This window comes from Dromiciops gliroides, chromosome 1, assembly GCF_019393635.1.
Source record: "Dromiciops gliroides isolate mDroGli1 chromosome 1, mDroGli1.pri, whole genome shotgun sequence".
Classification (NCBI taxonomy): domain Eukaryota; kingdom Metazoa; phylum Chordata; class Mammalia; order Microbiotheria; family Microbiotheriidae; genus Dromiciops; species Dromiciops gliroides.
Window position 1 is genome coordinate 23,543,195 of NC_057861.1, and position 25,006 is coordinate 23,568,200.

At 45.9% G+C, this 25,006-nt stretch overlaps 1 protein-coding gene across 4 annotated transcripts in view; it reads left to right on the forward strand.

Annotated features, from left to right (window-relative positions):
* The window catches only part of MED13L (mediator complex subunit 13L), a 428,665-nt gene that overhangs the window by 390,556 nt on the left and 13,103 nt on the right, over positions 1-25,006 (forward strand). For all 4 annotated transcript variants that reach the window (XM_043988426.1, XM_043988440.1, XM_043988433.1 and 1 more), the window contains 9 exons: positions 4,014-4,193; positions 6,564-6,787; positions 9,117-9,309; positions 9,992-10,463; positions 11,054-11,273; positions 12,039-12,227; positions 15,765-15,988; positions 16,158-16,300; positions 23,023-23,181. In XM_043988426.1, coding sequence (XP_043844361.1) covers positions 4,014-4,193; positions 6,564-6,787; positions 9,117-9,309; positions 9,992-10,463; positions 11,054-11,273; positions 12,039-12,227; positions 15,765-15,988; positions 16,158-16,300; positions 23,023-23,181 — 2,004 coding nt within the window. The remainder of the gene's footprint in view (positions 1-4,013; positions 4,194-6,563; positions 6,788-9,116; positions 9,310-9,991; positions 10,464-11,053; positions 11,274-12,038; positions 12,228-15,764; positions 15,989-16,157; positions 16,301-23,022; positions 23,182-25,006) is intronic.

Sequence of the window (25,006 nt, forward strand, 5' to 3'; positions counted from 1 at the left end):
ATCTAAATTTTACCTTCTACCCTATCCTACCTTATTGGTTTTGTACTACTTGTATATGCCCCACACCGCTTAGAAATCTCTAAGCTCCTCAAGTTGCCCCTTGAGGGTGGGCTGTGTCATTTTTCATCCATCCCCAATTACTTACACAGAGTTAATGGTTGAAAAAAAATGTTAAATGTGGTGTTGTTGTTGTTGTTGAATGGGGAAATTTCCTTTTTGTAATCTCCCTTCTATAGGATTTGACTTGTATATCCAAATTCCTCTTGTCACCTCTTAAGGAGTCAGTATGTATTGAATACCCATGAGGGCAGAGAAGTGTGGAGATAATACAGAGGGATAGGATGTGAATTACCTGTCATCATCAGGCTTACAATAACGAGTTCTCCTGGTTCAGTCTTACTGCTGAAGAGGCCACGACCTTCACACCGAGTTCTATTGGCAAATATACATTGTAGACCATGAGCAGCCAAGACCAAGTGCGTGTCTGAGAATGGATCAGCAGAAGCTATCCCCAGTATGATGAGCAAACCATTAAGAAATTCAAAGAAGCACAGAACCTGAATTAGAAAACAGAAGCCTCGTCTTGGAGCCAGGAACACCCAAGTTCTGATCCTGTCTCAGACACTTAGTAGCTAAGAAACCCAGGGCATGTCAGTTGACCCCATTTGCCTTAGTTTCCTCTTTTGTTTACACCTAGAGTGTGCTCTCCACCCTTCCCCAGGGGAGTCATCTGGCCTTTTCTCCAAGACTTCTAGTGGTGGGGAAGGAACTTGCTACTTTCTGGGGCAGCCCATTCCACCTTTTTGGTGACCATCATTGGAAGGAAATTCTTCCTTCCATCAAGCCAGAATCTGCCTCCCTGCCGTCCCCACCCATTTGTCCTTGGCGACAAATTGGAATAAATTGACTGCTTCTTGTGTGAGACTTGTTTAGAGCTCTCACCTTCTGCCTCGGACTGGCCTTCTCATCTCCACGTTCAGCATGTAGAGGCCCCAAAAGCAAATCCGTCTCATCTCTAGAACAGTATTCACACTCTTCATGTTTGCCCTGGAATGCCCTTCACAGTCTGGCTCTAGTCAGCCTTTCTGAGCGAGTCCCCATCCTTCCTGATCACCCAGTCTCCCCCACAGCCAAGCAGGCCTTCTCACTTGGCCTATGCACCCCCTGTCTGCTTCCTCTCTGCCCTTGTGCTTGGACAACTTGCTTTCCTTACCTCAGTCTCGGGGGCCCCTCCTCTCTAAAGGGAGGGGCTCACGTGCTGTCTCCTTCAAGTGGCCATTATTGATTCCATGAGTCATTAGCCCTCCCTCCAAATCATTCCCCATTTATTTTACACCCACCCTGTATCTTTCTAAGAACACGCTGCATCCTTCCAGGAGAATGCAAGCTCTTTGAAGGCAGGAGGTGTCTCACTTCTCCAGCTGTATCTCTAGTGCCTGCCATGGAGCCTGGCACACAGTAGGTACTTGATTAATGTGTATTGATTGATGGAGTCACTCTCCCTCCTAAGTTTGTGTCATCTTGGAAGTTGGTGAGCCTGCCACCTTTGCCTGTGTTCACATTTATTACTGAAATATTAGATAGCACAGGGCCCAGCAGCTCTGTGGGGAACTCCCACTCCTGGGGACACCAATCGGTTAATCACTCCTCTTTGACTCAGTCTCTAGTATTCTGGTGGTCTGCGACTGTGGGGCTTGTCCGAGAAGGAGGTTGTTCTAGGTTGTGGCTTTATTGGAGTAGGGAACTTCTGCTCCCTCCTCTGGTGTCGATAGCGGCTCATCTGCCCCTGAAAGTCTTAGAGAGTTGCCAAGAGGTTGGATGTTTTGCCCGTAATCACCCATATTATTTATGACAAGCAGGCTCTTTGTGATGCCAGTACCAGTGGCCCTCCGTCCACGTGGCATCTGCCACTTTAATGCCTTTGTCACAAAAGGACATGCAGGTAGCATGATATGACCTGTTCTTGTCAACGTCAGGCTGGCCCTTTGTGGTCAGAGTATCCTTTTCTTGGTGTTCACTTGCCAACCCTTTAATAATAATATAAGGTTTTGCCAGGACTCAAAATTAAGCCGACTGACGCCTATATTGCTTAAAAACCTACCCATTAGAATTGGAACAGTGCTTACCCTCCTGTGGCCCAGGGCTCTTGCACCCTTCCCCTTGATCTGGCAGCAGTCACTGGCAGCGGCCCAGCAGTCAGTCAGACAACATCAGTTTCTTCAGTGCTCACCTGGACCTAGCGACTTGAGCCCATACAGGACAGGTAGAGAGGCAATCATCTCTTATTTATTGATCTTGAGCAACTGTTACTCTATTAGCCAGTTTTCTTATGCCTTTTTGAGAGGAAAGAATCTTCTCCATGGGGTTGAAAGCAGAAACCAAAAAGCAGGTAGTTCTTCCTAAGACCCAAGCAGCCATTCTCACATCATTTCCTTATGTAGCAGTCCTAACCCTTTTTGGGTCTTTCTTTTCCTGGTAGAGGAAAAACAGCAGCAACATTATATTCAGGGCATTGCTACTGAAGACCTTTGATGGCTAACAAGTTTAAATGAATGTAACACAGACTGATGATATGAGCATGCCTCTCTTTTTCCTCCTCTCTCCCCTTCATCAGCAGTGACCACTAGTACAAGGAATGGTAAGTATGGACAGTCCTCCGGAGATTCTTAGGGGCCACCATAAGGGTCAGTTAGGTACCTCTCTATGGGGCAGAAACACGTTTTGGTAAATGTTTATGATAGGAAGTCTTTGCTGCCAAACTTGGAATCCTGGCATTCATCTCTCTCTTCCAGTCTACTTTCAGTCCTGTGTAATTTTTGCTCCCATATTTGTTTTCCATTCCAACATATCCCTCTGATTCTGAGTCTTTAAGCATTTTGTGCTTAGTGAAAATGTCTTAAGAATTTTTCTCTTTAAATTTTATAGCTGCAAATTAAAAGTTGTTTTCTATTTCTATGTTTAACCATGAAAATATTTCTATTTTTAATGTAATTGGTTATTATAGAATATGACATGCCCACTTTCCATATGGGACAGGGAAAAGCTTGAAAAAATAGTTCATTGTGATTTTCTGAAATGAGATGGTGCCCTCCACCCTACAGCTATCACCCAGGGTTCTAAAGCGCCCTATCCTGTGAGTGTGTAATCAAATTTTACAGAAAATACTTTCGGCGAGAATGGATGCCAATTTGCTGGACATAATGGAGAAAAAGTAGGTCTTTTAAAGTGGCTATGACTGGCCACATTCCTTCATTCCTCCTAAGGCCATTTGCCTGGCATTGTCATCAACAAGAAATTGTCCCCAAAATGTAGTGTCTTTGCCCACCTTCCAGAAATGGCCCATCTGGCTAGTACCCAGTCTATGGCTCTGTGATGTGAGAATTGGGAACTGTTTTCAAGTGTTTAAATGAAAAGAACCTGCAGAAGTGATAAAAGTCTGGTTATTTGCAGAGGAATGTTAAGATGCCACATTCTGAAATGTGTGCTAAACTTTGGTTCCCGCTGAGGTGAGAGTGGCTTTGGAGAGGTTTCCTCTATGACTCCTAGCCAGGCTTTTCCATGAGCAGGGTGGGGATAGGAACCCCCAGTTTTCTGGTAGATCAGGAAGCTGTCTAACATTTTCTGGACATTGTATGAATGCATAGCAGCGGTGTTTTTAACATACCATATGTTCATTTAAAAGCGACGGTAGCAGCCAGAAGCAACAGAGCATTGAAACACTGGGCCTCCCTGTGACCTTGAGCACTCGGTGTCCTTCCCTTCTTCCCCTCTACCAGCCATCTTGCACTTGTCCTTTCCAAACCGACGGCCGTGTCCTCAGTGGACGCAAACGGACCTCCCAGTGCACTGCCAAAGAAAGGTCTTAGGAAAAGAGCCAGGCTCATCGGCAGCTTCACAGGGAGGAGGTGGCTTGACGCTGGCTGTGGCCGAGGTCAGACGGGGCGGGGAGGCAGCTAGCGGCCATCCTGCTGAGCACCCCTTGTTGACTTGCCTCCTTTTCACCCGATCTCTAGTGCTGGACATCAGCATGCTCTCCTCCCAGGACGTGGTGCGCATGCTGCTCTCCCTGCAGCCTTTTCTCCAGGACGCCATTCAGAAGAAGCGGACGGGCAGGACTTGGGAGAATATCCAGCACGTGCAGGGACCCCTGACCTGGCAGCAGTTCCACAAGATGGCCGGACGCGGCACCTACGGTACGCCTGCTTCCCCTTGGAGCTTCTTTCTGCCTTTAGGGCAGAAGCCCTTTCAGGCCTGGCTTTTGGGCCTCCCCCTTCTCAGACCATTTGGAGTCTTCTTCACATTTTCCAAAGAGGTTGAGAATAAGCCATCATTTCCTTTGAAATCCATCCAACTTTGGGGCTTAGGTTCTCCCCTTAGCACTGGGTTATTTGGTAATGGTCCAAAGAGCATGTGCATTGGCCTCTTTTGTTCTGACTGAGGATGGCTATTAGGGGATGGAGTCTGCAGGTCTGGCCTCAGGCCTCCCGGGAGTTGGTGAGGACCAAATATGCTGGGGCACACACTGCACTGTAGAAACGCCAGAGCACTGGTCCTCCCTCTTCTTTCTTTGGGCTTTCCGGGCTTCCTGCTTTCACAGTCAGGGTGACGTCCTCTTGGCTTGAGGAAAGGGAAACAAGGGATCTCTGAGGGCTGCCCATGTCCTCATTTTTGTACAGCCTTTATCAGCTGCTGGTGGATCTCCTGCAGGGTCACCCCAAAGAGCCTGTCTGGAGTGGGGAACCTCAAACTACCCAGAGAACGTGGCGATAGCTTTAGAAATTAGGTTGTGCGCTACCCTATGAGGAAGTCTTGTAGGTCATAGAGCTTCCGGGCGAAATAGGAAATATTTTACTTAATGGTGCAAAAAATAGTGAAAGTGATGTGATCAGTGGGCTTCATTTTAAATCTTCATCGAACACTTTGTGGGACAGTGACTTAAGGATTCGGCTCCACTGATTCTGAAGGTTGGTTTCAGTAGCTTCAAAAGCTGCCTCCCAAGGATCTAACCACCCAGATGGAAGAGCCGAGCTTTTGGCAGCGCTTACTGTGTCACGAGTCCTGTTTGAGTCCCGTTCACCAGCTCCACAGGGCTCTGCTGAAATGATGGTAGTGCAGCTCCATCTTCCCCGATGCTAACTAGTTGTTCTTCCAAATTAACCAGGAGGTGTTACATTTTAATATTCATGACATATAAAGCCACAGATCTGAAGCCAGAAGAGCCACAGAGGTCATCCTGTCCAACCTCCCTCATGTTTTAGAGGAAGGAATGGGGGGGGGGGGCAGTGATTAGCCCAAGGTCATTCAGTAAGGGTCAGAGGCAGGGTTCAAACTCAGGTTCCACAACTCCAGTTTTCTTCCTCTGTAATACACAGTTTCCAAACTCCTGGGAATTCTTCCTATGGGAAATTTTAAATAGGTTAAAAGACTGTTTCCAACCATTTTCCAAATGTCCAGCTGGAAGAGTTTTATAGTTGACAGATGCATCATTTTCATCAGCAAAAGCTCAGTTTGTCCATTTCCAGTATAGTTCTCTGTCGAGAGTAATAGAGGTGAGTGAATATTTCAGACAACCTTGTTGGTGACCTTGCCTGCTTCGTTCTGACTCCTCACCGGGCCTGCTGAGGTGCCTGACAAAGGAGACCCTCGTGGAGGGGGGAGGAGCACTAATGCCCCTTTCTCGTGGGCTTTGCTTGAGCTCCCTTATCCATCTCATCTCCCTTCAGGCAGTCTCTTTGCAGGAATGTTTTTAAGCCTCCTTGGGGGTAGGGGGTGTAGTTTAGGCAGAATTCAATTAAATAATCCAGGGATCCATTTCAGGGAGCCCAGGCAAAATGCAGGGCCTCCCAGGGTGCTGTGAGTCATCCCCGCTCCTTCCCCAGAACATTGGACGCATGACCATGTGACCTACAGACCAGATGACCCCACATCTGGAATATCCACAGTGCTTTATTTCTCCTCCTTTTATAGAAAAATAGGCAGAGAAGTTTATTTGTGCACCCCCTGGAGTGTCCATACCTGGAATTGGAGACCCCAGTTCAGTATAGCTGTTAATTTACAGGGAAGGAAACTGAGGCCCAGAAAGTTTGTGAACTGCCCAGAGTCACACAGTCTATGTAGCAGAGCTAACATTCAAACCCTGATCCCTGGATTCCAGATTCAACCCATTGTCTACTCTAGCCAGCACAGGCAGTGAGGTAACATTTCTAGTGCAGCCTCAGACACTTCTAACTGTGTGACCCTGGATCTCTGTGTGCTTCCATTTTCTCAAGTGAAAAATGGGGGTAATATTAATAGTCCCTCCCTTCTACGGGATGTTGTGGGGATCAAATAAGATGATGCTTGTAACATCCTGAGCACAGTGCCTGGCACATAGTAGGTGCTTAATAAATGCTCGTTTCCTTTCCACCTTCCTTCCAAGCTGCCTCCCCGAAGGAGACGCTTAATCATTAAATCATTGGAAAAGAACTCACGTGTGATGTGACAGCCATATTCTGAGCCAGGGTCACTTCAGGGGCCGTGCCTAGGTGTGCCAGACTTACTCCCCTGTTGCTCTTTGTGCTCAGGTTCAGAAGAGTCTCCGGAGCCCTTGCCCATCCCCACGCTGCTGGTGGGCTACGACAAGGACTTCCTCACGATCTCCCCTTTCTCCTTGCCATTCTGGGAGAGGCTGCTGTTAGACCCCTATGGGGGCCACCGTGATGTTGCTTACATTGTGGTGTGTCCAGAAAACGAGGCCTTGCTCGAAGGAGCCAAAACTTTCTTCAGGGACTTGAGCGCTGTGTATGAGGTAAGAAAAAGACACTTGGGGATGGGCTTTCCTGTCAGGGATTCCTCTTTGCATTCCCTGATGTTGTTTCTAGTAGGAGCTAAACAGCAGTTGATTTGTTTTCATGAAAAGAGGCTACAGGAAAATTCTGGAAATAGTGGATGGATTGAGGGAAGAGGATAGAAGGGGACGCTTAGGCTGCAGACGTTATTTGCTTGCCCATCTGAGAATGAATGTCTGGACCTTGGTAGCTCAAGACCGCTCTGATCCGGCCTTGCCAATAACTGTCTTTAATTTACCAGCCTAAAGCTTTTTTTTTAACCCACTCACCTCCTGTGGTAGTAGGAAAATGAATGAGATGCTTAGTCTTTCCTATTCCCTGAACTTAAATTCTTACTCCCTTGGGGGAAAGCTGGGCAAGCGACTGGCATATTGGAAAGCAAGTATCTCAAAAAAAATTATTGAATTTTTAATCCCCCCAACCCTTACCATCCTAATGGAGTTTTGTCACAATAGTTAAACCTCAGAAAAGCAACAGGTTAGTGCTGGAGACGAAGCAAAGGGAGATGTTGGCCTGGAAATATTCCCAGTCTGAAAAAATATGGTCAACAAGTCATGTTCTTATTTTGATACTAGACTCATCTTGATGGTGTAGTTTTAACAGGTGGTAGCTTTTTAGAAAAGAAAATTAGTTTTTGTTTTTTCCTAAAACCCACTTTACTAAATATGTTTATGTCTGTTCTTTGAAAAACAATTAGAGGGTGGGGCAGCTAGGTGGCGCAGTGGATAGAGCACCGGCCCTGGAGTCAGGAGTACCTGAGTTCAAATCCAGCCTCAGACACTTAACACTTACTAGCTGTGTGACCCTGGGCAAGTCACTTAACCCCAATTTCTTCACTAAAAAAAAACAAACAACAACAACAACAAAAAAAAAGAAAAACAATTAGAGGGGCAGCTAGGTGGCTCAGTGGATAGAGTACCGGCCCTGGAGTCAGGAGTACCTGAGTTCAAATCCGGCCTCAGACACTTAACACTTACTAGCTGTGTGACCCTGGGCAAGTCACTTAACCCCAATTGCCTCACTAAAACACACACACACACACACACACACACACACACAAAACAATTAGAAGGGAACCTTTTCTTTAGGGCAGAGAATTGCTTCTCATTTCCTCTTCAGTAATGCTGTGATCCTTGGCTGCTCCCTCCCAGGGTAGAGGTATGAGCCTGGTTCTCAGAGGCCATGCCAGTGAAATCGATCCCACGGGTTGGGTTGGATGGAAAGGGGCACTGTGTATGCCTAGAGCACTGGACTGGCAGTCAGGAAGACCCAGGGGTAAATCCAGCCTCAGAGGCTTGCTAGCTCTGTCACGCTCAGCAAGTCATTACCCCGCCTCTGCCTCAGTTTCCTCAGCTCTCAGAATTGTTGAGATCATATTCATGAAGCACTTAGCACAGCATCAGGGCCAATGGATGAACATCAGGCAGCCCCAAAGAGCTGCCGTTCCAGAAGCCAGGGAGCCGAATGGGAGGGAGTGGCAGCAACCCCCTGCCTTTGTAGGTCTTGTCTCCAGGCCGTCCTTAGCCCCGCCGGATGCCTGATCCATGGTAGGCACAGCCGGTGGTTCCAAGTACTTCTGAAAGCCGGGCGACAGTCCTTGGTCTGCGTGGCAGCACCACAAAGGCCAGAGGAGCTTGTCCAGTCATTGCAGGCACACCATGTGAGGGTCTCTCCAGGACCTGGCAAAGGAGGGGCAGGGGTCATGCTGAAACAGGGATGTGCTGGATTAGCTTCCTGCTCACACGCGTTTGTTTGGGAGACACATTCGTTCTCCCCTTTCCAAGTCTGCATCTGCTGGGCTAGAGCACTGATGGATGCCAGGGGCCTGCCTGGGAAAGCACTGTTTCCTTCAGCAGTGAGACGGTGCCCTTGATGTCGTGGTGTCAGAAATCCCGTCACGACTGTCTCGATGGCTCCGTGGTGAGGCCCAGCCACCGCCCTCTGAGAGCAGGAGTTTTGCTCGCTGTTCTGGATAGCACAACAGTCAGTAGCCAGCCCAGATCACGTGGTGGGATGATCTTGGTTAAAAAACACATTTGTCTTTCCTGTGAGGGCAGACCCTTAGAGAGAGTGCTGGCCCTGGAGCCAGGAGGTCCCATCCAGCCTCAGACCCTTCTTAGCTGTGTCACTCCACCTCCGCCTGTCTCAGTTTCTTCAGCTGTGACATGAGGATCTTAGAGTCTCTGCTTCCCATGGGAGGTTGTGAGGAGGGAGTGAGAGGATTCCTGAAGAGGTCTCATTGTAACCGCAGCCCCGGCTGCTGATGGCTTCTTCTCATTTGTGCGTTAGATGTGCAGGCTGGGGCAGCACAAGCCCATCTGCAGAGGGCTACGGGACGGGATCATGCGCGTGGGCAAGACGGGGACGCCAAAGCTGACGGACGAGCTCGTGAGCGAGTGGTTCAGCCAGCCCTGGAGCAGCGAGGACAGCGACAATCATTCCAGACTCAGACTTTATGCACAGGTCTGCCGCCACCACCTCGGTGAGTGAGACTCCGTGGCAGCAGAGGCAGCTCTCTCCTTACAGCCTCTCCTTAGCTGGATGGACTTAGCACCCTCATCATATGAAAAGATGGGCAGGGTCCCTGTCAGTCCAGAGGCCCAGTGCTGTTAAACCTGAAAGCTGTTACAGAGACAGGTTTGGGGTCCCTGAGTAATGTAGCGCCTCGCATGGCAGGGCAGTAAATGAGGGTCACGGGGGTCCTCGGCAGCCCCACATGGTGGGCTCTCTGAAGCTGCCTTGAGCTGTTTGCGCCCTCCAGGGAGAGGCAGCGAGGCACCCCAGCCCAGAGACCCCCGACATCAGAGTCAGAGGTGCCTCAGGCTCTTCCCTCATTCCTTACCCTCAATTTGACAGTCCCTTGGACAGCCTTTAACCTTGAACAAGGGCACAGTGCTTGCTGTGTCTCGCTATTGTTATACTGTTGCTGCTCGCTGTTATCAGTGAAGGTCTAGGAGAAGGTGAGCAGACTCAGTGTGGAACCAGGATCACATTGGCCTTTTCTTGCCCTGAAAAGATGCCTTCTCCCAAGGCCCCCTGCTGCTCCCCCTTGTGGATTGTGAGCCCAGGAGTCTAGGGCTTCAGGTGGACCCCCCCCCAGCTGCTGGCGAAGAGACCCACGAGTGCACGGTGCTCCACTAACCTCCCTCTCCATGCTCTTGCAGCACCTTATTTAGCTACTCTGCAGCTGGACAGCAGCCTATTGATTCCACCTAAGTACCAGAGCTCACCCCCAGCAGCAGCGGCAGCGGCAGCAGCAGCGGCAGCGGCAGCACAGGCACCAGCCGCCCCTGGGAGCGCAGGGCCTGCGGCTTCAAATGCAGCTTGCGCTTCTGGACCCGGGGCTCCACCAGCTGGCACCTCTAACGGCGGCTCAGGCAATACTTCTGCGGCTGCCGGCTCCTCAGGGCCTCCAGCATCCTCGGCCTCCTCTGGGCCCGGTGTGACCCCAGGCAGCGCGACCTCTTCTTCAGGCTTTGGTGGTGGTGGTGGTGCTGCTGCTGCTGCTGGCCCAGGACAGACCCCCAGTGCTGGGACAAGTGTGGCAGACAGGGCACAGGGGAGCCTGGGCTCTGGAGGGGAGACAGAACCTGGACAGAACAACTCCCAGCAGCCCCCACCAGAAGGACAAGACAGGTAGAGTGCCCTTCACTCCTCCTCCTTCTTGCCCCTTGTTTATGGGTCACCAACATCCAGTTCTCTCCCGTTTTCCCTCGAACGCCTACTCTTGGGATGTTGAAGACCCAGCCTTAGAGAAGAGGTTCTAGCACAGTCACTGACTGCCAGACTGTCTTGGCAGCTTGGCCAGAATGGGCCCCTTAGAACATCCCCCCATCCCTTGTCTTCTGGAGCCTTTACTGTCTCCAGGGTTGGCAGAGAAGGAGTGGTTTGGGGCCGGGGGGAGGGGGTTGTTCTGTTCCATTTGGGTTTTCTTTTTAAAGAGCTTTAATTGGTCTGACTGCTCCTGGCATTGGTCAGCGTTGCTCTCCATCAAACTGGTTTAGACGCTAATGGCTGGGTCTGATGCTTTTTTGGCGCGAGATTTATTCTTCGGTCAGAGTCCAGTCACCAAATGGCTTTCCAGTATTTATTTCTGCTGTGTTACTTTTGACCATTCAAGCCTTCCAAGTTACGAGTTTCACTAAACTCCTAATTCTCCCAGGCTTTTAAAAGAGGGAGGGTCCCTTTGCTGCTGGCTGTGCTTCTAACAATGACCATCTCTCTAGTGTCACAGAAAGGGAGAGGATAGGGATTCCCACGGAGCCGGAAGCGGCCGACAGCCAGGCCTACCCGCCGGCCGTGGTCATCTACATGGTGGATCCCTTTACCTACACTGCAGAGGAAGAGTCCATGTCGGCAAACTTCTGGCTGCTCAGTCTGATGCGCTGCTACACAGAGATGCTGGATAACCTACCTGAGAATATGAGAAACTCTTTCATTCTCCAAGTAAGTCTTTTTCCTCTTTTCTGAATATTCTTAACTTTGTTGTTTTGTTTTTTAAAAAGAAACTGAAGGGGCAGCTAGGTGGCGCAGTGGATAGAGCACTGACCCTGGAGTCAGGAGGACCTGAGTTCAAATCCAGCCTCAGACACTTAACACTTCCTAGCTGTGTGACCCTGGGCAAGTCACTTAACCCCAATTGCCTCACCAAAAAAAAAAAAGAGAGAGACTGAAATAGATGCTCCCCAAATTGCTTATTTGACAAGCACTTTTAAAATTACCTTCCATTTGTGTCCCCAATGACTGATTAGCTCATTAGTTATCAAGTGTATTGCAGCCAAAGTGAATTATTGCCAACTGATTTGTGCTGCAGAAAAACAAACGAACACATTCACTTCAAGAATTTTGAAATCTCCAGCAAGTTGAGAATTCAGCCCTGGGAAGAGTAGCGGTGCAGTCCTCAAGTGATGGCACATCTGCCTCACATGGGGCAAGGATGGCACGCAGGAGCAGGGTTGGGGCGGGGATGTCAGGACCATCTGCTGCACATTCACAAGAAAATGTGGGGCAGGGCTGTCTCGGGAAAGAGCTAGTGCCATGAAAACAGAAATTACTCTTTGCTTTGGGGCACATGCATTGAATAAGTGCGTGAAGCTGAGCTGTTCTTTCCCAAGTCAAACGGGGAATGGACACAATGTCATTTCCCAACACTCTGTGCGGCCTCTCCCGCTGAGCATTTCTGATGTGAGTCGTCTGCGTGTGTGTGCCCAGATCGTGCCTTGCCAGTACATGTTGCAGACAATGAAGGATGAACAAGTTTTCTACATCCAGCGCTTGAAGTCCGTGGCGTTCTCAGTGTACTGCCAGTGCAGGCGGCCCCTGCCCTCCCACACCCACATCAAGTCTCTCACAGGCTTCGGACCTGCGGCCAGCGTTGACGTGACCCTCAAGAACCCCGAGGTGGGTGCTTTGCAAGAGCAGCTTTTGCCAATGCAGATTCTGTTGGGGAGACCACGTAAGGGTTTGAGTGACAGATGGGTTTTTTAGCTTTCTCAGGGGCGACCAGATTCCTTAGACTTAAACAAAAGGCATTATTTCCCAGAAGTTACACCATCTTTGGAAAATAGATGGGCATTTCTGCTGCTGCTCTGAGATTTAGGAGATAAGGCACCAGTATCCTTCACCGTGTTAATAGCCCACATTTTTCTTTATTTCCTGAAGTTGAATTAGGCCTCAAATTGATTATTTCTATTTGCCTTTTCCAAACCCCTGTGCTTTCCCAAGACTGATACCGCTGATAGGCATTTGCTGTATCCCTCTGTCTGCCAGAGATGTGTACAGGTGCCCGTGCTCACTGCGGCTCCACGTCTGCTCCTACAGACACAGGGCCAGCGGCTTCTCCCTGTGCTTTCCTGCCTCACTCTTGTCCACACCCACGTGCCGGGTTAAATGAGAGACACACATAGAAGCTAGAGTTGGATAGACTGAAACAAATTGTTTTTAAAGAACAAAGAATATATTTGGTCCTGGTTTGCTCCTAATTACCTATTTAGATGTTTATTCCATATCATGTTTGAAATCTGGACGCCTCTACACTTACCTACTACATTTACCCCAGGTCAGGCCTGCATCAACAAACCTTCACTAGCAGCATTGTGTCCAATTCCAAATTCACGGTGTAAAAGAAGCATTTACTAACCTCATCTTACTTTAATAAAACCTGTACATCCTTTGGGGCAGCTAGGTGGCGCAGTAGATAGAGCACCAGCCCTGGATTCAGGAGATCCTGAGTTCAAATCCGCCATTGGACACTTAACAATTACTAGCTGTATGACCCTAGGCAAGTCACTTAACCCCAATTGCCTCACAAAAACAAAACAAAAACAAAAAAAAACCCTGTACATCCTTGAGGTGTCACTGTGTCGCAGTAGGAAGAACACAGGGTTTTGTGTCCAAAGGTCTGGGTTCAAATCCTACTTTTCCACTCACTCTTCCTGTGGCTTTAGCAAGTCCCTTATCCTCTCTGGGCCTCCACTGCAGAGGAGGAGGTGAGATGCCTGCTCCAAATCCTATGATGACCCTCTACTCAAAAGAAATCTTTGAAAAGACTGACAGTTTCTGATTTTAAGTCTGGTCATGTGTAACCTTCATAGTTTCTCTGTTCAGTATGTAGGTGTGGCCTTTCACGGGGAGTCAGTTTAGAAGGGAAATAGTCTGCCTCCTGCTTGTTTCACGCTGTGCTACCCATCAGTCAGTCAGCATGTATTCAGTACCTGCTATGCTCAGCATTGGGCTAAACAGTGGGGATCCAAAGAAAAGCAAAAAACGATCTGTGTGCCTGCCCTCGGCGAGCTCACAGTTTAATGGAGGAGACAGCAGGCTAACGGCTGTGTGCAAAGCAGATAGAGTCAGGATAATCTGAGGAGGTCACACCAGCATTAAGGGGGGTGAGGAAAGGGAAGATCTTAGGTGGGCCTTGAAGGAAGCCAGGAAAGGCGGGAGGCAAAGACCAAGATGGAAAGAACTTCCCCTGGCACACTGGGCAAGAGCACGTGGGTGTTCTATCCAATAGTTGAGTGTAGAGATTTTTTTTAAAAAATAAAAATTTCTGATTTGGGTATTAGTCAATTAATCGTTCTTATTGTTTGAATTTCTTCTTCTGATGAGCAGCTCATCTAGTGTGTCATTCAGGTCTATGACTTGGAGAAATATCATTAAATGCCAGCCTGAAATCCACTTGGTCTTAGCCCAAAGCTGTTCAGTGAGCTCAGTTCATTTTTTGTCCCTGTCCATTCTACACGGGGCTTCCTCCGGCTCCATGGTTTTAGTCGGTGTTGTGTTTATAGTATTCATGAATCCACATGATGACTGTTCTCGTCATCTTTAGACAAATCCAGTGTATGAAAATGTCTCATAAAACTCTGCTCTCCTTATAACTTGTCAGGACCACAGCCCCTGAACAACTAAAGGGGTGTGTGTGTGTGTGTGTGTGTGTGTGTGTGTGTGTGTGTGTGTGTGTGTGTGTGTGTACATACATGGCCTCCTGAATCTACTTACACTGCCACCTGTGGTGCTTCTAGATGCTTTCTCCCTCCTCCAATAAGGCTGTCACTGTTCTCTCAGGAATATCCCTAGGATTTGGAGCATGAGTCCAATGGGTTTGAGCGTCATAGAAAAGCTTGCCTTGGGGCAGCCAGGTGGCGAAGTGGATAGAGCACTGACCCTGGAGTCAGGAGTACCTGAGTTCAAATCCAGCCTCAGACACTTAATACTTACTAGCTGTGTGACCCTGGGCAAGTCACTTAACCCCAATTGCCTCACTTAAAAAAAAAAAAAAAGAAAAGAAAAGCTTGCCTTATACCCATGTCTATAAAGTGACTGGGGATCCTGCCTCCCTCTGCTTCCCTCCTTGAGTTTGCCCTTCTGTTAGCCCACTGCTCTGTTGTGAATTAGAATCAGGAAAAGGTCGTGCTATTACCTAGGAAATGAGAGCAAAGATCCACCTTTTTATAATCCCCTAAAATTTCATTATGTCAGTGGATCCTATATAGCCTTTTAATTTTTCCTAAGAAAAAGAATGACTAAAAGCTGTTTAGGAAAAAGAGAAATTTCCTCATTGTTTTGATCAGAAGTGTCCTCTTTTTGCTAGTCATAGATGACTCCCAGCATGTGGGGTACCCAGCCTTTCAGGATCCCTCAGATGACAATACTCATTGTTTTACAGATGAAGCTCTTTGTTGCCATGAAGCTATGTCATGTTATAAAGATCACTGGATGTCTTTTAATGTAGCTCCACCTCGCATCTTAATTCACTTGGGAGCCCTCAGTAGTCAGAGGGCATCCTTTCAAAGGGCTCTGTCTGCTTGGTAAAAGGACAGTGACTCCACGCTCTGCACAGAACTGATGATCCCATCTATGACTTCTAAGGGCGATGCTTTCAAAGGCCACATTCTCCCTCCTGATGGAATTTCAGGTTGTGGTCATTTGCAACGGTAGGATTGTGGCAGGCCTACTACTTAGTCTTCAGGGGCTTACAACCCAATTTCAAAATTACTCTCTTGACATATCCACCTACCTGTTTGAGTTAAATAACATTTGGGGTCTGGAATGAATTGTATGTGTTATAGTTTATAAAAATATAAATATTTGTAATAAATATAAGATGACAACTATGCTTTTGCAGTCTGTCACAATTAAGCAATTACTTTAAATTATTTGACTTTATTCATAGTTAATGCTTTGAATTCTCAGGTTCCTTTTTTTAAATAGTCATTTTATTAAATAAGGAAGTATTGATTTTGATTGGGTTTTCTCTTTTGTGTCACTTAAGAGATCCTCTTGAGCTCGCCAGTGTCATTATTTACATAGTAAGCTAGGGTTCTGCACAGCCCTTTAGTCTTCATCTCTTCAGATATTATCATGTACCATTTTATGTTTATGCAGACATGGTATTATGGGCTGGCTTTGTGTCGATATTGATTTTGACTTTGATTTCAGCGGCCCAGTCCAATCCAGCTTTACTCCCCTCCTTTCATATTGGCACCGATCAAAGACAAACAGACAGAACTGGGAGAGACGTTTGGAGAAGCCAGCCAGAAGTACAACGTGCTCTTCGTTGGCTATTGTTTGTCCCATGACCAACGCTGGCTGTTAGCCTCGTGCACTGACCTCCATGGTGAATTATTGGAAACTTGCGTTGTAAATATTGATTTACCAAACAGGTAGGAGCCTGGGCTTTTCCAGGACACATGAATTGATGTTGGCACAGGATGTTTTGTCTGTTTTGTTTTGGGGGGGAGGGGGTTGGTGGTGGGGGATGGTTCATGGTAATATGCTCAGAGAAAGTTTGCTTCATTCTTTATTTATTTCCCCTCTTCTCTTCTTCTCCAGATCTCGGAGGAGTAAAGTGTCTCCACGCAAAATCGGGCTCCAGAAGTTATGGGAATGGTGCATTGGAATCGTTCAGATGACCTCACTGCCCTGGAGAGTTGTGATTGGGCGCCTTGGGAGAGTTGGCCATGGGGAGTTAAAAGGTAAAAGGGTCTTGAAGACTGTGAAGATAAAGCCAGGGAAAAGAGAATGATGGTAGAAGGGAGTTTGGGAATATCACAGAAAAATAGAAAATAATTGGCAGTTTCCAATCATGTCAGATGAGTACACCTAGGTCTTTATGTATACAGTATAGAATATCACCCGGGTCCCAGCTAGCTATTTGTCTAGTCAACTGTTAGGCTTTAGAGGCCATTTAAACAGATGTTAGAGAGACAGCGTGACCTGGTGAATAGTGGTTTGTCCTTGCATATAAGAAGAGCTAGGTGCAAATCTTGCCTCTGGCAGACAGTGGCTGTGGGATCCTGGGTAAGTGCCATAGCCTCTCAGTCCCTCAGACAACTCTGTAAATGAAGTTTCAAGATGGTGTCTGCTTTAGTAGAGAATGTCTCCTCACTGGCCATTCTCTATTCCCATGAAAGCGTAGGTCCAATTTATTACCACCCCCCCAAAAAAAAAAGAATTGCTTAGTATAATAATGACTGTAATATACTTGGTTTTTAAATTAATTTACTGTTGGGTTTACATAGCACTTTTACCCTAAAGAACTCAAGGAGCCAAACACAAAACTTTTAAATTATATTTACTCTAATCCAGCCTTGGAAACCTGTAGAAAGTATTACCAGTTGTTGCGATTTTTTCCAGCATGTCTGATTCTTAGGAATGCCATTTTGGCAATGAGAGTATTTATTAGTAGGCTGAAGGGACGCATGAATAATGTAGGGAATCATCATTTCAATTCTTCCTTTCTCAAATCCTAATTACTTTAAAACTCAGGTTTCTTTTCTTTTTTTTTTAGATATTTTATTTTTTCCGTTACATGTAAAGATAGTTCTCAACTTTTGTTTATACATGCTTTACAATTTCAGATTTTTCTCCCTCCCTCCCCCCTCCCCTAGACAGCAGGTAATCTGATAGAGGTTATATCTATATATCTATATACATATACACATACATATATATATACACACACATATATATATATATACACATAATAACATTAATCCTATTTCTGCATTAATCCTGTTACAAGAGAAAGAATCAGAGCAGTGATGCAAAACCTCAAAATAGAAAAAAAAAACAACAGCACCCAAAACAAAAGAAATAGTATGGTTCAATCAGCATCTATACTCCACAGTTCTTTTTTTTTTTTCTTGGAATTGAAGATCCTCTTCTATCATGAGTTCCCTGGAACTCTTTTGTGCCATTGCATTGGTGAGAAGAATATAGTCCATCACAGTAGGTCAACACTCAATGTTGATGATACTGTGTACAATGTTCTTCTGGTTCTGCTCATCTCACTCATCATCAGCTCACACAAGACCCTCCAGGTTTCTCTGAACTCTTCCTGCTCATCATTTCTTACAGCACAATAGTACTCCATTGTATTCATATTCCACAACTTGTCCAGCCATTCCCCAATTGATGGGCACCCCCTCAACTTCCAATTCCTTGCTACCACGTAAAGAGCAGCTATAAATATTTTTGTACATGTGGGTCCCTTTCCCCCATCCATGATTTCTTTGGGCAAAAGACCTAAAAGTGGGATTGCTGGGTCAAAGGGTATGCACAGCTTTATCGCCCTTTGGGCATAATTCCAAATTGCTCTCCAGAATGGTTGGATCAGCTCACAGCTCCACCAACAATGCATTAGTGTTCCAATTTTCCCACAGCCTCTCCAACATTTATTATCTTCCTTTTTTGTCATTTTAGCCACTCTGATAGGTGTCAGGTGGTACCTCAGAGTTGTTTTAATTTGCATCTCTCTAATCATTAGAGATTTAGAGCATTTTTTCATATGGGAATAGATAGCTTTGGTTTCTTCATCAGAAAACTGCCTGTTCATATCCTTTGACCATTTCTCAATTGGGGAATGACTTGGATTCTTATAAATTTGATTTAATTCCCTATATATTTTAGAGATGAGGCCTTTATCAGAAGCACTGGCCTCAAAAATTGTTTCCCAACTTTCTGCCTCCCTTCCAATTTTGGATGCATTGCTTCTGTTTGTACAAAAATTTTTTAATTTAATATAATCAAAATCATCCACTTTGCATTTTATAATATACTCTATCTCATTTTCTTTTCTTTTTGATATAAGATTCAACTGTATTTGTTGATTATTGATTCCAAAACAGCATTTGCTTTGGTAAAACAGAGCAGAGCATTAAATATTCTCTTCTAATAAGATGGTTGCCATGAATATTTTAAGATTCCTTGATAATGGAATCCAACTTATAATTTTGTTTAATCGGTCAACAACTATGAAGCACTTGCTGTGTTCCAGACACAGTTAAACAGTGGGGGTTCAAAGAAGGACAAAAATAGCCCTTGCCCTTAGGGAGTTCACATTCTGATGAGGGAGATGATATACAGACAAGATACGTGGTCAGTTGGAAACACTCAGAGAGAAGACGGTAGAGTTGAGGAAGACTGGGAAAGGCCTCTCGTAGAAGGTAGGCTCTTAGCTGAGACTTGGAGGAAGTCATTGGGTCCCTAGTCACAAATGTCCATCTTGACATTAGAGGGAGATGCAGTCCTGCCAGAGGTATTCTCTGGTTTCATGGACAATGTACAACACAAAGGTCAAATGTAAGAGGACTTCCCCACCAAGGGAGAGAGTCTACAGAGGTACCTATTAGCAGGTGATACTCCATGGACCACGCCCATTCCAGTGCATCACTGTCACTTCAACCTGATCCATGTTCCACAAATAAGACACAGAAAAAAGAAAATGATGAAGAATTTTCAAATTATAGCATCTCATGGCCACACAAAGGTTAGTCAGCAGTTCCTACCAAGCAGAAAATGTCTGCAGTAAAGACCCTTTGATGAACATTATCTCTCTCATACCAGGATGAGCCTGGGTAAATTTGGAGAAGGTCCTTGTGAGATTTCCCCCAAAGGAATGATTTCTTTGGCCAAAGCAACCAAGAGTTGTGTGGCATTGTTGTAGCATGAGGAGAGGATTGGCTTTCCAGTTCTCTGACACTTCCTAGTTGAGAACTATGGAGAGGGCTCTTAAGTTTTTGGTGCCAGAGACCACTCTCTAAGACTTTAAATTACTGATGCATTTCCAAACTGAATTGGTGAGAAGAGATTCCACAGCAGTGCTTTCCTTTGCCTATGAAACTAAAGTTTCCAACAACAACAACAAAATGCAAAACTTTTATCTACTGTGTTGTAACTCAGGTGTTGTTCTGAGTCAGTGGAGGGAGTGTTCAGACCGATAAATTCAGATATCCTTGAGCTGCTGACATTGCAGGGGGGGGGAGAACATCAGAGAGGGGTGTGTGTGTGTGTGTGTGTGTGTGTGTGTGTGTGTGTGCGTACGCGCACACGTGCATGAAAGGGAGAGAGAGAAGAGAAGAGAAGAGAAGAGAAGAGAAGAGAAGAGAAGAGAAGAGAAGAGAAGAGAAGAGAAGAGAAGAGAAGAGAAGAGAAGAGAAGAGAAGAGAAGAGAAGAGAAGAGAAGAGAAGAGAAGAGAAGAGAAGAGAAGATGGCTTTGGGTTTGGTCATGTGCTAACTACTAGCATAATCACTCTTGTCCCTAGCAAGGAGTAAGCAATGGGATATGAAAGGCCACAGAGAGAACTGATAGATAGAAGAGCAGCAGAAGTAACAGGTGACTACCCCATTTGGAAAGTTATTCAGGACAGCATTTTGTCTTGTTTGTGTGGTTGAAGGTTGAAGGGAGGTGCCCATTCCCTCTCATCCGCGCTCTCTTTTCTAACAGGAGAATGGAATAGGGGCATCTCTCAGAAGCCTGAGAGATAAAAGTAGCTCTGATTTCATTCAGAGAGACAGGTACCAGATAAAAATGTCAGCTCATCAGTGCATAGTGGCTCCTTCCCTTGATGGGTCTCTGAGCTTTGCCATTCTTGGGTGGTGTTAACAGGACTAAGGCTTCCATGTTGGGAGGAGTCTTTGTGAGGGTTTTTTTGTACTGCTCCATGTGTGTTCTTAATCTCCAGAGTGCTTGTGATGAAGTACTCACCTTGACTGCCTTTTTTCCCTCTTCCTTATTTGGTTTGAAATCTGTAGTTCACATCTGTTTGCTTTTCTATGGTTTTTAACATGTGCTCTTCATGTTACACTCAGAGCTCTTATTTCAAGTATTCTAGTTTGAAGTATGTCTAGGAGATGAAAATAGTTTTCCTTTCACCTGCTCTTTAGAGGGAGAAGTAGGTTTTTGGTTTGGGGGTTTGTTTTTTTTTTTTAATATTTGGAGGTAAAGAAGGCTCGTGAGAGAGTGACATTTATGCATTTCTGGGGTAATTTTGCAGCCTTGGGCATGTTGGGAAGGTAAAAAGGCTGAAGGCCAAGTGCTTTCAATCCCTCAGAGTTAAGCAGTCACACAAAAATGCTCTTCCTTGAGGGTCTTGGTGCTTTTGTGCATTGACAATGAGCAAACAGAAGTGTATGAGAAAAAAAGTGCATGTTTGTTTATCAGAGCAATTAGTAGTATACTATTGGTTATCGTGTGAACATTGATGACCACATTCCTCAACCCTTCTCTCCTGCCCAAACCTTAAGTAGAATGCCTTTCATTCTCTGGTATTTATCTCCTTCCTCTTTTAAAAAGAAAGCAGATAAATAGATTTTATAATCTATAGTTAGGCAATCTAAGATAGGCCCCAGCCATGCTCTGGGCTGAAGAAAAGTCCATATAGGAACAGGGAAAAATTATTCCTCTTACAGAAGAATAGGAAAAGGAGTTATGATGGGATAACATACTATTAATGACCTTTGTCATCAAAAAGCATTCCTAAGTGGTCTGTGTTGGATGCCCTACAAAATATATTACAGGGAACAATCCCTTTGGACCCTTTAAAAATAAGATTCCCTTATGCCCAAAGAACTATAAAACTCTGCATACCATTTGATCCAGCAATACCACTGCTAGGTTTCTATCCCAAAGACATTCCCCAAAAGAGAAAAAGACTTATTTGTACAAAAAATATTTATAGCAGCTCTTTTTGTGGTGGCTAAGAATTGGAAATCAAAGGAATCCCCATCCATTGGGGAATGGCTAAACAAGCTGTGGTATATGATGGTGATGGAATATTATTGTGCTCTAAGAAATGACAAGCAGGATGACTTCAGAAAGGCCTGGAAACACTTATATAAACTGCTATATAGTGAAGTAACAGAATCAGGAGAATGTTGTGCACAGGGACAGCAACATTGTTTGATGAAGAACTGCAAATGACTTAACTATTCTCATCAATACAATGATTCAAGACAACTCCAAAGGACTAATGATTTATCATTAGTGTAGTATGCTTTAGCATACTCTCCACCTCCAAAGAAAGAACTGATATTGATTGAACACAGACTGAAGCAGGCTATTTTTCACTTTCTTTCTTTCATTTGAGTTTTCTTATACAAAAAGACTAATATGGTAATGTTTTACATAATTTAACATGTATAACCTATATCTATCTGATTGCTTCCCACCTTAGGGACAGGGTAGGGGAGGGAAGGAGGGATAGAATTTGGAACTCAAAACTTTAAATAAAAATGTTTGTTATTATTTTTAAAAAAGATTCCCCCTAAAGTGCATTTAATCTATAGAATAATAGTATTACTTTTTTTGTTTGTTTGTTTTAGAAAGAATTTTCATAGGGTAAACTTGACCTTTACTTGCTATTGGTGTTAGGCACAAATGTTAGGTGACATGATCTTGTGGTGAGAAATCGAGATCACAGAGTTTTGAACATGAAGGGCCTTTGAAGATGATCTTGCTCAGTCCTTTCCTTTTCCTTCCCAGAGAAGGGATCCTGCAGGATAAAAGGAACAAACATTGATATTCAGAGTGTCAGGGCTTCTAATTCCCCTGACAGAAAAGAAAGGGAAATGGAATAATAGCCATTTACATAGTACTGTGGTCAAAATTATTTGGGGTCAAGATTCATATTCCCGTTTTTAGCTCACTCATTTGGGAGGGGCCACGCCTGGCGAACCCTGACGTTACAAAGGCAGCTTTTTGAAGGACCTCCCCTTTGGGGGGGGTGGAGACACTGAACGCTCCGGGAAGGGAGGCGGGCTACTTCCGGTATGAGAGCTTGGTCCTTTTCTGCTGGGGCCCTTGAAGTGGCAGTGAGTTTTTGTTGCTCTGTCTTGGGTGACTGCTGTCTGCGTGAGCAACCTTAGACTGGCAGGCTGTTCAGTTGTTTGGTGAGTTACTTAGGGAAAACCCTAAATTCCTTTGAACCAGCTAAATTGGAAAGGGTCTGGGTTCAGCTTCGAGTTAAGAATATCTATCTGTATTTCTATTTTCCTATTGCCTTATCTTTTTATTAGTTTCACCTTTGTTGTTTAATTAATTCCCAAGTAATAAAATCTGATCCTTTTGTGACCTAAAGCTTAGAGGCTCCTTTCTTATTGGCCTGGGAGAAATATCTAAAAAAGGGCTGTTTAGAAGGGAGGGTTAAACCTTAAAGGTCCCTCATATTTCCGGGACCCCAATATTAAGGCGTCACCCAAATAACGCTCAGTATATCAAATTTTGGCCCTCACAGTTTCTACTCTGTGCCAAGTGTTTTCCTGAAATTGTATCCCTTCTAATGCTAAGCCATATGGAGGAGGAAGAGAGGCACCATTTTCCGTGTGAAACAGGGTCATTTAGGTAGAGCCAGAGAGAGGACAAGACTCTTTTTAATAACTGTGTGAGACTAGCCTGAAAGTTGCCTTCTATTTCAGACTGGAGCATCCTCCTCGGGGAATGTTCCCTGCAGACAATCAGCAAGCAGCTGAAGGAGACGTGCCGCATGTGTGGACTCTCAGCCGCAGATTCACCTTCCATTCTCAGCGCCTGCTTGGTGGCCATGGAGCCACAGGGGGCCTTTGTGGTGATGCCAGGTAAAGCTCACCCAGCCCAGAGTATGACTTTGCCCAAAGCTCTTCTTGTGGTAGAGTCTCTTGGATTTACATTGATTAAGTGGCTGGGCCCAAAGAGTCAATCAGCTAGCATTTGTGCCTGCTCCTGGCCAGACTCTGTGCTGAGTGCTGGGGATAGAAATAAAGGCAAAAACCAGCCAACAAATGGCCCTGCTCTTGAGGAGCTCACAGTCTGATGGGGGAGACAGCGTGCTGTGGACAAGTAAGATATGGACAGGATCAGCTGGAGAGATCTGAGGGAAGGATGAAGAGGAAGCCTTCCTATAGGGGTGGGGCTTTAACTGAGATTTGGAGGGAGCCAGGAAAGCCGGGAAGGCGAGATGGGCTGGAGGGGACGGGTGTTCCAGGCAAGAAAGGCCAGAGCCAAGAGGCCGGTTTCAACAGCCCGTGGTGGGTGGCTGAGGGCCGAGACACCAAAAGCCTGGAGAGTAAGGGAGCGAAGGCAGACTGTGAAGGGCTTTAAAAGCCAAGGAGGGGGGCAGCTAGGGGGCCCAGAGGATAGAGCACCGGCCCTGGAGTCAGGAGGACCTGCATTCAAATCTGACCTCAGACGCTTGACACTTACTAGCTGTGTGACCCTGGCCAAGTCACTTAACCCCAATTGCCTCAGTAAAAAGAAAAAAGAAAAAAAAATGAAAAGCCAAGGAGGACTTTAGACACGATCTTGGAGTATATTGAGTTGGAGGGTGACTGGCACTTTGAGAAGGTCCCTGTGACAGCTGAGCAAAGGGTGAATTAGAGTAGTGAGCAACTTGGGGCAGAGCGCCCTCCAGGGGCGAGGGCCTGCGTCAAAGCAGTGTCCCTGTCAAAGGTGGGATCGGCAAGCCCAGTCCACAGCTTGGTGGTAAGGGGTGAGAGAGAGTGAGGAGTCCAGGGTGATTTGGGGTTGTGAGCCTGAGTGACAAGGAAGAAGTTATCCTCAGCAGTAAGAAGGAAGTTCAGAAGAGGTCTAGGGAAACAAATGAGTTTGGTTTGGATATGTTGCATTTGTGGGGTTTATGAGACATCACATTTGAGATATTTCAAATGTAGTTGGAGATGTGAATCTCAAGGTCAGCTGAGAGTCATCTGCACAGAGATGATAACGGCATCCATGGGAGCTGATGAGATCATGAAATGAAATTGTGTAGAGGGAGAAGAGAAGCACTCAGGACAGAGCTCTGTGGCACAGCCACAGTTAGCTGATAGAGATCCAGCAGAACAGGTGGAGAGAGAACCAGGAGAGAGTGGTGCCGTGCAAACCTACAAAGAAAAGAGTACAAAGAAGAAGCGATGGATAATGTCTGCAGAGTCTGACGAGGTCAGAAAGGACGACGAGTCAGAGGGTGATGAGGTTGGGAGCCAGGCTGTAGAGAGGTGAGTGGGCCTTCTCAGGGAGTTTAACCACACAGGGAAGGACAGATCCAGGATGAGTGCTGGATACATCACGAGAGGGACTTTTTGAAGACGGGGTAGATGTGGGCAGGTAGAGACAAGACAAGTGAGGAGGTAAGAATGACAGAAGGACAATCTGGGAGGGATAGGCTGGGCTGGGATCACTTGCCAATGCAGAGGTATTTGCCTTGACAAAAGGGGAAATTTTTTCACGGACATTAATGATTCTTTGTCAAGTGGGAAAACAAAGGCTTCTATTGAAGCGCTTGGCCCTAAAGTGCTTAAAATTATTATCAATGACTTTGATAAAGCCCTGGATGGCATGCTTATAAGATATACAATGGATGACAGTTATGATTCAACAAAGCTAGAATTTGAGCTGAATCTCAGAAGGCCAAATTTAGTAGAGACA